The sequence below is a fragment of the Carcharodon carcharias genome, chromosome 15 (genome assembly GCF_017639515.1).
Source record: "Carcharodon carcharias isolate sCarCar2 chromosome 15, sCarCar2.pri, whole genome shotgun sequence".
Classification (NCBI taxonomy): domain Eukaryota; kingdom Metazoa; phylum Chordata; class Chondrichthyes; order Lamniformes; family Lamnidae; genus Carcharodon; species Carcharodon carcharias.
In genome coordinates, this window is record NC_054481.1 from 71,350,718 (window position 1) to 71,363,431 (window position 12,714).

Genomic DNA, 12,714 nt, shown 5'->3' on the forward strand with positions numbered 1-12,714 from the left:
TCTAACCTCCTTTTAATTCATTTTGTGATCATTTTAATTTGTGTCCAAGGCTGATCAATAGAAACAATCTTTCACAATTTACTTTATTTATAATCCTATCTTTTAATATCTGCATATGTGCAACCTCTCAATCTTTTCACAACTTCAATTCTTTATCTTTGATGATGTTGCACCTTGTTTACTTTCACAACCCTCCATAATGAAGTGCCCAAGCCTGCATGCAATATTTTAATTGCAAGCCAGCTAACTAACTCTTCTGCATGTTCTGTTTCATCAGGTCCTGAAGACTTGTCTTAAAGTTTGAGTTAATTTGTTTCAGCACCATGTCTCTCTCTGAATAAATACCACATGAGGTGGATCCATTTAGGTGGTTCTAAATTTCTATCCATTTCTTCTATGAACATGATGGCAAAGTATTTAGTTAATATCTCTGCCAATTCCTCAATCTTCACTATAAACTTGCTGCCTTCCCCTCTTATTAGGCCTACCCCAGTCTCCTGCTATCCTCTTGTTGCTAATTTATTTAAGAAAAGCCTTTTCTCTCCTCACCCCTTTTCTGCTCATTTTTCCTCATTTTTTTTCTTGGCCTTCCTAATATTCTTTTTGTAAATTTTCTACAAATGTTTTGCATTTATTCTTTGCTTCTTTATTTTTTTATCTGATCTGTGAAGAGATTTTTTTTTGTTTCAAATTTGGTCGTATCTTTTTTTATTCATCCATGTAACTTCAACCTTGGTATACTAAGTTTTCCTTATGAGGACATACTTAATTTGTGCACTTTCAATTTCCTCTATCTTTCATTACTTATCGACGTTTTTTTGCACTAATATTTTCTTCCATTTAATCTGACAAAGGCCTCTTTTTACCTTTCTGTATTTTATACAGTTTGTTCCACTTGAACGAAAACCTCTTGAATGTTTAATTGAAAGTAAATTGAAAATCTCAGATCACTTTCTGCTACCACCTATTTTATTCCTGTTAACTGTCCGTCACAAATCCTTATTAGTAGAATATACGGCACAGAAACAGGCCATTCAACCCAACCAGTTCATACTGGCATTTATGCTTCACTTCCATCCTTCCTCATCCAACTCTATAAGTATAAATTACTGTATCCCTCTCCCTCATATGCTTACCCAGCTTCCCCTTAAATATTATTCACCTCAGTTACTCAATGTGATAGTGAGTACCACATTTCTACCACTCTCTGAGTAAAGAACTTCCTTTTGAATTTCCTGTTGGATTTCTTGGTGACTATTTTATGCTGATGGCCTTTATTTTTGCTGTACGTCATAAGTAAAACTCACTCTGGCTCAGATTTTGCCTCCCAGATCGGGTGCACACAGGGAAGAGGTGTGTGAGAGCAGGATGCAGGGTGCAGAGACGGGCTGGGTGGACAGCCTGTCTTGGGAATCCAGCACTGTGTCCAGAGTTTAAAAATAAAGATTAAAACATGAAACATTCCTCCAGCCCTCACCCTCCATACACACTCCATGCCATATCTATGCCACCTGATGTCTCCACCCATCCCATAACCCCTCGTACCTTCCATGCCAACCTATGCCCCTCCATCCGGCCCCATGGCCCCTTATACACTCCACCCTGCACCCACCCCCATGACTCTTTATGACCTCTACGCCAATGTAGTGCCAACTCAGCCCACCCTGTGACCCCACCCACAACTCTTTGCTGTTACACCTACCATGCCAGCTCACCTAGTAGCTGCTATGGATAGACATCAGGACCTATGCAGAGATTAGATAAAATAAAATTCTAAGTGTCTATTGCAGACTTCATTATATTGAAACCAACACTCTCATAAGAACCCATTTACTATATTTACATCCCTTCAAGTACATTAACCCTTATAAGAACACACATATCATTCAAGTGCACAATACCTGATAACAAGCATTGGAATTTATAGTCCTACCATCAAAGAGTCTGTTACCACTTGTAGCTGGCAATCAAATGGTGAAACTGGCAGACACCTTGCTGTGACAAGGGATGGTTGTGAAATCAACCATGCAGCACTAATCCAGTAATGGAAACCCTCAGGCTTCTGGCAATAGACAGAGTAATAGAAGGCATGAATTTATTTAACAATCCAGACAATTTTTTTCAAAGATTTAAAGGGCAGGGCTTTTACATGTCTTAACAACTTGACAGCTCCTTTTGACAGGTGCTTTTGACAATTTTGACAGTTGATTTTGACAGGTGCTCCTGACATTTCCAATGAGTTTGACAGTAATGGGTTAATGCACTTTTTACACACACCTATGCCTATTTTTAACAATTCCAAAGGGCACCTGACCTACCCCAAAGGGCACCTTATCAGGACACCTGGGACCATATCCAAAGAGTAGCCTGGCTATCCAAACGGATCCACGAAGTTCAGACCTGCTCTTACCTGGTCTAACCTGCATACTTGGGGTTTCACACTCCTGGCCTACCGAAATCCCACTTCAGTGGGGGCAGCTGATGATTTAAATGGCCAGCTGCATCCCTAAATCGCGGGTGTGTGAACTCCAGCCGGAGTCCATCTCCACCCCCATGAAAATGGGAAGGGTCTCTCCGTTGTGGCAAAATCTTTCATAATGCATCAAAATCTTTCATAAAGGCATCTATTAGGTCACCCCTCAGCTTTCTCTTTTTAAATGAAGACCCTGGCCTGTTCATCTTTTTCTGATAAGTAGTCTCACATTTTTGGTATCGTTCCTGTAAATCTTTTATACATCTCTCCAGTTCCTCTATACTCTTTTTTAAAATGGTAACCAGAACTGTCCACATTACTTCACGTGTGGCCTAACCAAGGTTTGATACAGGTTTAGTGTAACTTATCTACTTTTCAATTCTACCCTCTAGAAATAAACTCCAGTGCTTGGTTTGCTTTCTTTATGGTCTCTTTAACCTGCATCATGACTTTGTGATTTGTGTATTAGTCCCAGATTGTGTGACCATCTTAATTTTCTTACTGAAACGTAAAACCCCACCCACAGCTATGTTGAAACTCATTTGCCATTTATTTGCCCATTCTGCAGATTTATTTTGTTGCAGTTCTTCTCAGTGTTAACTGTCCCCTGAATTTGGTGTCTCCACAAATTTAGAATTTGTCTTTTTAATCCAAAGTCTAAAGTGTTGATGTAAATTGTGAACAACCATGGTCCCAGCCCTGCTTCTTGTGGGACCCACTTCCTGCTTTCTGCTATTTTGAATAGCTACCCTTTACCCCTACTCTCCGCTTTATGTTTTGCAGTCAGCTCTCTACCCATTGCTACTTGTTCCCTGACTCTGCATACTCTGACCTTATTCATTGGTCTATTATCTTATTGAAGGCCCTTTGGAAATCTAGTTATAATACTTCCATTGCATTACATTTTTATTTTAAATAAAAATTAAAAATCTCCCACACAGTGAACCATCTAAAGGAATATTAGTATCTTTCACCTTGATTCTGCAGGTTCAAATTTAAACTTGAGCTGAGGGAATTGATGACTCTTAAAAAATTTAAAGGCAAGAACTACACAATCTTTCCTCCTTAGGAAATTCCGGTCTTAGAAAAAACCTTTACTGTGCCAATTTGAATATTCCTGTTCCTCACACCAGTTAACTCTATGGCCAATTGACTGATTTGAACACAACATTCAGAGAGACAACAATAACACGTTAAGCACAACTGCCCTCACATTGCTTGATTTTTATTGCTTTTGCCCACTACAAATTCAGATTAACAGCATGAAACTTAGCAATCATAAAGTCCTCCGTTACGTTTAAGCTTGAAAGATATTGCTAACAGAAAATGGCTAGTACATTTCATTCAGATTTCCTGATACCTGAAGATCATATTGTGATAAGCAGGTTATTTACGTAATTTGAATTGGCCCATATTTGCACAACAACTGAATTGAAAAAATAAAACTGTATTGTGACAAGCTTTAATAAAACCAAATCATTTGATGTTTTGTCACCCATTATTGCCTAGCAACATTCAACAGCTTAACCAAAATGCATCCCAACAAATTTTTCAAAAATGTTACTTTTGCATGACATTTACAAGGATTTTTTACGTTCCATTTTTGTGTGTTCTTTGTTGACTTACTTCCATGACCTATCTAATATATCCTTACCTTTCTATCCATAATTTTGCTGATTTGGGCAGCTCTGGGTCCTGATTCCTGCTCAATTGGTATAGAAGAGTAATTCTGGTATGTTAACACTCTTTATTGTTTTCCCTTTGTATGAATTTGAGTGTAAGTCAGCTATTGTGTTTTCATTTGTGTGCATAAAAATGGTTTAAAAACTTCAGGCTGTCCCACTTGGCCCCTTCAAGGCTGTGGCCCCAAAACCTCCCCCAGTCTCCCAACTGTTCCAACCTTGAAACCTTGTCACTTTACAATTGCTCCCTTCTGCCTTGTCTAAACCTAACTTTTCCGCAAGACCAACCTGCTGTCGCTTTTGCACTCTTCAGTTCCCTCCTGACCTCTTAGCCTCCCTTTCAAAACAATGTTTCCCCTCCACCGCCACCCATCATAAACTCTAACTTGCCCAAAACGTGGCTGTCCTCATTTTCACTTGTCCATCATTCCCATTCTCATTGCCCTATGTTATTTCCAACTGTTTACAATGCAATATAAAAACCTTGCCCTCAAATCCCTCCATGACTTTGCTGCTCCATACGCCTACCACATATACATCCCCTTCTCCCTTTGCATCGGCATTGGCTGAAAGAACCATCAGTCATTTTGGCCCTGCTCTCCAGAAATCCTTTACAAGATTCTTCAAAAGCCTTTCAGCCTACCCTTCTATTTCTCCCTTGTTGTAGTTTTTGTGGATTAGACATCTTTGAGCTGGAGGCCCTGCTTGCAGTCCTCTCCTAAGCTTCTGCTTAGCCAGTTCTTGAGGACATGTAAATGGCTCCCATTTTTCCTACTTGCAAGTGCAGAAGTTCTTGACTTCTGCTGAGCTCCATTTCAAAGCAGTGTCATGCTGCTCAACCAGAGTTAAACTTCAACCCACAACCTGTCCATCACCAAGCCCACTTATCTCCATCTCTGCTACATCACTTGAATTACCCCCTCCTGCCACAGAAACCCATTGCCCATGTGTTTGCCAATTTTAAGCTTCATTGCCTCTGTGTCCTCCTTGCCAGCCTCCCAAAATACACTCTCCATAAACTCCAACTTGTTCATATCTCAGCTGCCTGTGTATTGTCCTACACTAAGTGCTACTTTGCCATTAGCCCCATCCTTGCTGACCTACACTGCCTCCATATCCCTCAGTACATTGAATTAAAAATACTCACACACCTTTAAATCTTCCCGTGGCCTTGTCCCATTGTATCACTGGAACCTCTTTCAGCCATATACCCACTCCCACTTCCAAATCTGGCTCTTTTCACTTCACCCTGCTGTTTGAAGAAGGACCTTCAGGAGCCTTGGCCCTACTCTTTGGTATTCTCTCCCTTATTTCCCATGTGTCTCCACTTTTCTTTTCAACATTTAAAAAATTTCTACAAAAATCATCTCTTGCACCGTGAATTGTAGTCCATTCCCACCCCAACCCCCAAATGTAAAAGCTCCTTGGGATATTTTCAACATCGAAGGAGAATCCACATTCTATGCTGTCCCTGACTTCACGCTTTTAGCATTTTTCTATGTTTGATTTTCACTTGATAATCCAATCTAAATTTTAAATTAGAATGTCCTAAACATTCACTGTATATGATGCACATTTTGAACTGATTTGCCCCAAGCAATACTCTGTGTGCTGCAGTATTTACGTGTTCTGCTATTCCAAATTATGCTTTCATAGAAACAAAACAATTAAAATCAGCAACAGTTTAAAAAGTATGATGGACTAATGTCTTCTGATATTTATGAAATGTAGTTTTTCTGAATTAATATTTTAAATCCTTTTTACTCTGACGGAAGTGAAGAAATTTAGTATCCACAAGATGAGGAATTTTCAGTTTGCCTTTAGAAAGGCTTCACCAACTACACTTCAAAAATAATCAAACTTTATATCTGCTTACCATGCTTATTGGGTTCCTTTTAACAATTGAGGCCAAACTTATCCAGAGCTTAACTGAACCATAGAGATCAGGAAGTTGCTGGTTTTGATCCCAACTCTGCACTGATTTACTTATTTTGAGTCAGGGAGCAATAAAACTCGTCAATAAAAGCACAATACCATGGATGGTGGAAACCTAACAATAACTGAAAATGCTGGAAAAACTCAACAACTCTGAAGAAGAGCCATAAGGACTCGAAACGTTAACTCTGTTTTTGTCTCCACAGATGTAGTTAGACCTGCTGAGTTTTTCCAGCATTTTCTGTTTTTGTGTAATAAAACTTGTCAATTGGTTTCAGTACATGGGTGAATGAAAGCCAATATCAGCCTATTGCTACTCAGAAACCCCTGCTAGAAGGATGTGCTTGTGCAGATCTTAAGCAAAGACAGGATGAGTTCATATGTGATGCCCTCCATAATCATATAATCTGTTGATATTCATTGTCCAGGTTGGGCTGGGCACGGGAGTGTTACTGGCAGCTGTGTAACTCCAGTTTAGTTCAGCACAAGGTCACTGGTCCCTATATAACAGTAGCATATCAGAGGAAGACTGATTCCAATGTAAATACTCCAGCACAAGGAGTATGTAACTGCCTGCAAGTGCCTATATCACTGTAACGATGGTACACCAGTGTCTGTGTGATTGTACCCCAGCACAGGTAGTGCATTGGACCCTATGCAACTACCTCCCAAGATAAATGGATCACTATTGAATGTGTAGCAATACTTTGGTACAGGAGGGCTGCTGCCTGTGAAAATGTACACAGTATGGGAGAACCTGTGAAACAATCCCAGGCACTGAGGAGAGGTTAAACTTGAAAACATAAAGAAAACTAAACCATTTTTATTTTCTGACTGTTATATATGCTACTTGTTACAGGTTCAGTCATTCTCAAATGACTTATGCAGTCTATTGATGATCCTTGAAAGCCCACATTTCTGATTATTAAATTAAAGTGTTCTTGAGTATACTGAAGAACTTAGATCCTGTATTTTAGAATAGATGTTGTTTAAGGACTTTACACTTCCACCCAGGGAGACACCTTCTCACATTTTACAGATTTCTTCTGTGCTCTCTGTACAATCTGCTCTAATGTTCAGTTCAGCCTATGAAGCTTAGATCAGAATTTTCCGAACACAGGACCATATTGTGGGCTCAGAGCACGCATGGGAGTCCAGCGGGAACCTGGCTACAACCTTCCTGTTGGCAGCTAATTAAGAGGCCGCTGCCAGGCCTGTTGTCAAATAAAGGACAACGAGCTGGCTCTGCATAATGCTGGCCGAATCAGAGGACCAGCAGTTCTGCAGCCTCAGCAGGAGCAACAAGAGAGATGGTCGCTGCTGAGGCTATAAGGAGAACAATGGGGCACCTTCATTTTGAAGCGCACTTGAAGGAGAGGACGACAAATGAATTTTTCGTTGGGGCCAGGCATTCAGGCCCCAGCAATCAGAGGGGTAACCCCTCCAGTGATAGCTTTGCTGCTGCAGGAGCAGTCGTTGTCAGTGGGGCCCTCCTCCTTGAGCCATGGAGCCTCCAGAAAAAAAGGTCCCGCTGGGAAGTCACTGAGAAGTCATTCACATGCAGCTGGCAGCGTCTCCACATTGCTGGAGATAGGGGTGTGCGCTGCTCCAGGAAAATGGCCCTCAGTTAGGCCTTAAGAATGCAAATTGGCCATCCGCCTCCAACTGGTGGGTGGCCAAGCCCTTGCTGTTGCCAATAAAAAGCCCTGGCGGAAGGGCTATATTGGATAATCCTCCTAATGTGGTTCCCCAGCATTTTACCAATCCACCTGCTTCCCTGGGTAAAATCGGCAAAATCCCAGCCTTAGTGGTAGAATTTGAAGTAGTGTGCAGTCAATATTAGCAAGAATCTAGCACTGCATTAAAGAAACCCAGTAAGTAGGACAGGGATGAACTATTGGATAATTCACTTAATGGGTTTGAAAGCATGAAATTGTGGTTGTGAAGACTATCATACAATAATTAAACACCTATCTAACACAACCTTTGATCAATAAGTTATTTCTCAGCCAATTATTGTTTACTTTTGTCCAGGACTATTCAGCTTCGGAAATTAATCAACAATTCTGCAAAAAACACTTATAGAAATTGAATTTCAATAAACTACATGGTGAAATTTTGGATAACTATCACCATTTCAATCAATCACTTTTTTATGATTTGCAAACTGAGATTGACTGTTGAAGTTATGACAGTTTCTGACTTAGTTAAAGGAATACTCAAGGGACCATTGAAAAAATGCTGTACTTATTGATTCTAAATGTCCTTTTTTTAAACTAAAATATTTTAATTGTTTCAAACTCAAACTGTCATTTTTATTTTACCACCATTTGTTCTCCATGTATCAAGCTGTGGTACTATTTTCCATTAATTCTTTCTCAAATTTGCAATTTACTTCGATGCTTAAATTTGACTAACGATGATATATAATGCTTAGGTTCTATGTAAACGCTTGATTATCTAGTGTGCTGAGCCTAGTGTTCACCTTGTGCTGAAACAATCAAAATGTGCATCATCATTCAAAATATACCCAAGTAACATTAACCCATCTTTGATATTCTGGTACTACCCTTAAAGGTAATAACCACAGCTTTGCTGCTACTTTATCCACATTTGTTTACATATTAAAAATTTTCTGAAGCAGCCTCGGTTTTCCATAAGTCCCCTTCTTTGTGCAAAGCCTCACCAGTGCTGTGGAGTCTGGGTGAGTTCTACACAATAACTATTTCCTCTAACAGGTGGAGGGAAAAGATTGTCTTCATGTAAAGGTTCAGGAAATGGAGTACCTTTGCTTTGTGATTTCTATCTCCAGTTATTACTCATAAGTGGACAAATCCATCTTATTACCCCTTCCACCTACCCCAAACAAAAGATTTTTGATATCAATCAGACATTAAAAGCATATGCAGTTTAAGTCATGGATGCTTTCGCTCTCTCAGAATGTTTTCAGTGTATTTGCATACAAACACTTAAATGAGGTTAAAGTAACAGCGGGGCTATGGTTATTAACTACAGGGACAGTACCAGGATTTTCCAATCAATCAGTAAACCTTAATACCCTTGGCATTGCCTTGGAATAATTTTGGTTAAATTATTTTTCTTGAGGATTATTCAAGGATGCAGCTTAACTAAGTATGATCAATTTCTCTAACGAGTTAAGCGATGAGATCAAGATTGACTATTTTGGGACAGATAGCAAATGTTGTTTTAAAGGGGCACTACTTCAAGAAAAAACTGTTTCAATCTTTTTGTTTCCTTACAAACATAAAATGCAGTAACATATATCATGTTATCATGCCACCTACCTATGATAAAATGGCAACTAGCTCTTTATCTTCCCAAAGAGAATGAATGTTTGTCAAGCATTTAAATCAAAACTGTAGCCTTATATTATGAATGTGAAGCATCATAGCCACTTGGCTAAATTGTGTTCACTTGAAAAGTGAGATATTTCTCAGTTGTGTATTTTTCTGCAGGAACCTCAGACTCGACTGAAAGCCTGAAAAGCCAGAGCACCAACAGTTCATCTCAGCCTCTTCTTGCTGCCTCCAGTTCTGTTCATATAGAGGATGAGAACCAGGTCCTTTGAGAATTTGAACCAACAACAGAATGACCAATTGCATGTGCCATGTAAGCTCCACTATTCCTGTGTCACAGACATGTCTTTATGACGCACTTAACTGTCTTGTTTTGTAGCAGTTCACCATGCTTCATGGTGCGCTAATTTGACATTTGCCCCGTATATTTTTAAAAGAGACATGTGACTCAAAACTTGTCCTATATATCCATTGACTTTAGCAGTTTGGCTAATCTATTCCAAACAATGTTCAGACTTCTAATTTACAATGGTTATTGTTCAGTTACATCTTTCAAAACACATTTTGCAGTAATAGAAAACACTAAATAGACACTTTAAACTTAATTTCATTCTACTAATTACAGAGAAAACCAAGACAGCTCAGGTTTTCATTTTTTTAAGAAAACAATATTAACACTTGGCAGTTTAGCTGAGAAATTCAATTAGACAAGGCTAAAATATAATATCCAAGACATTTATTTATTCATGATTCCACTTAATATACATTGAAGCTCTTTTGGATTTTTGCAGCATAGGAACTAACATTTAGTAATGCATGATTGGTTTAAAGAAACTTGCATTTATAAAACAGTATCACACATGTCCTGAGTTTATACTTTGGACAGCATCTACTTTATCACCTGTGCAGAATGATTTTTTTTTCTTGCTCTAGTTCCTTTTTAAAATTTTGCATCTTTCCAAAACATGCTGGACTGCCTGGCTTTACTCTTCCATGTATGTCTCATGGAAACGAAACCATGTTTTAGAATATTGCATACTCTTAGACCAATGTTCCAGGCCCTTGAAGTGTGTGCAGTTGATTATTTTCCATTGCAACTTGTAGAGTAGATAGTTTCTTCTGACTACCTTCATGGACATTAAAAATGTTAAGCATAATCTGCAGTAGTACTTTAATGCATAGTTTGTGATATCTTGTTTATCTGTCTACCATTGTGGTATTTACTGCACTAACATACACATGAATATGGCGGTAGAGTATTGAAGATTTGCAGCAAATATGGCCTATAATTTTACTCGATGTTGGAGCAGCTGTAGCTCTCGCCTTCAATATGCCATTGCCTGGGTTTTACATTGCACCAAACCAATCTAACTGCATGAGATTTTACTCGATCGATTCTCTAATCTGATTTTCAAAGAAGTTATTTATAAGTGATAACTTTTAATTTTATCAGAGTTTAATTTGGCCTTTTGCTTAAAATCTTCACTACAGCTGCATAGATTTAACTGCTGAGATTTAATGCTATTGCTACCATATGTCTAAGCATTGAATTTCTCCCCTAAAATATTTTCACATTAATTGTTGTTTGTTGATTTCCCTTCTGTAAAAGAGATTGTACTCCTTTTATAGCTCATTCTATTTCTTCTTAACCATTTAACCAGTTTTCCATTAGATTTTTATGAAGGGCAACATTGATGTCAAAGCAAATGGTAAACATATGCAGGTGAATTAGAGCACAGAAAAATATTTGTAATAGCAAAAATGTTTTAATGTTCTTTATTCAGCATACACCTCTGATAGATTAAATATGCTGTCTCTGATTATACCCATGGTCTCTTCCCAACTCCATTCAGCTGTACAAAAGAGAAATGATTAGCATATGTTTAAGGTTTATCCACACTCAGCAAAATGTGTGTGTTACCGTTTGCTGTATTCACATTATTCTTGAATGTTTACGAGTTTTGGTCAGGCTTAAGACTATTCAGGTGATGTTAATACAGTATATTCATTCAGCTCCATCTGCTGACATGGTGTCTTTACTCTGTGCCTTGTACCTGATCTTATGATGAAAGTATTTCTAAAAAAAAATCTTGTCATTTGATCTGGTGATTGTGATTCAGCAAAATCTGGAATTTCAAACTGTTTTGGATGAGAATACAAATTTTCTATATGCTGTACTGTAAATAGATGCTTAGTTGAATGTATTGTGAAATGACATTGAAAACATACATGAAAAGCATAAAGTGGGTTATCCTTCAGAATCACGTTGAAGTTTGTCTATTGTAGATTTTACTATTTAGTCACTCACTTCCATAGAGCTTCATTGTTGCATTTATTAAAGAATGTATCAAGTGCATCCTTTTAAAAGATTGAAGATTTTCACTGTAATTTCATATAAATGTGATTTTGCATTTGTTTGTAGTATAATGTATTGTAATAAAACGTAGCAAGCAACACTAATCAGGTTTTTAAGTCTATCTTTTACTACATGTTGAAAAGTATTAGGTGGGCTATTCCTAAAATACAGCACCTGATCATTGTATACGCAGAGTATTTCAGTATTTAAATAATCTGTTGCACTTTTTATCATGTTAGTAAACCCTATGACCAAATAATGGCAATGGATACTGTGAATGAGCCCTCTCACTTGGAGAGAGAAAATTAACTGAGCTGCAGCATTGTTATGGCTGGATAATTTTTCTGGTTAAATGTTTAACCTATCCTAAATCACTTTGTGGTTCTTCTGGTCTAAGGTCATATCCACTTAAGTTTTTAATCCAGCAGGTTTGTTTGCATTTGTACAATTGGAATTACTCCAGTAAGACTAAAACCACACAAGCAAAGGTTTTAAATGTAAAAAATATTGGGTATGAAACACTGAGGGTAGTTGAACTGCTTTGTGATGTCACAGGATGTGGCTGTGACATCAGTACAGTTATTCTGACATAACCAATGATATCTTCACAATAGAATGTGGGATCCCAAATATTAATACCTACTGTTATTATACATGGAAGCTAGGATTTTCCCTTAGCCAGCCTAAATCTCCAAAGTATCTTTGGTCTAATCATAAGAGACATAAATAAGCAAGAGCCAAATATCTGTTAGAGTTTCCCGTGACATCCTGCTGCCAACCCACTCCTTAATGAATAGAAAAAAGTATTCACAGAAAGGTAAGGAATTGCTAGATTTTGTTGTATACTTTTGAGGTTTAGCCTTTCTTCCTTATACTCCTGCCTATGTTATCCTAAAAGTAAAACACCACTTGTAGATATTTCTGTCATGCCTGTGTAGGATTCTTCAAGCT

At 38.2% G+C, this 12,714-nt stretch overlaps 1 protein-coding gene across 2 annotated transcripts in view; it reads left to right on the forward strand.

Annotated features, from left to right (window-relative positions):
• The window catches only part of LOC121288071 (E3 ubiquitin-protein ligase MGRN1-like), a 194,418-nt gene extending 182,551 nt beyond the window's left edge, over positions 1-11,867 (forward strand). Inside the window, exons 16-17 of one of the 2 annotated variants that reach the window (XM_041206368.1) lie at positions 4,160-4,205; positions 9,567-11,867. In XM_041206368.1, coding sequence (XP_041062302.1) covers positions 4,160-4,200 — 41 coding nt within the window. In that variant the 3' untranslated portion in view covers positions 4,201-4,205; positions 9,567-11,867. The remainder of the gene's footprint in view (positions 1-4,159; positions 4,206-9,566) is intronic. The other variant, XM_041206367.1, reaches the window with a different exon arrangement.
• Positions 11,868-12,714: the final 847 nt, after the last annotated feature.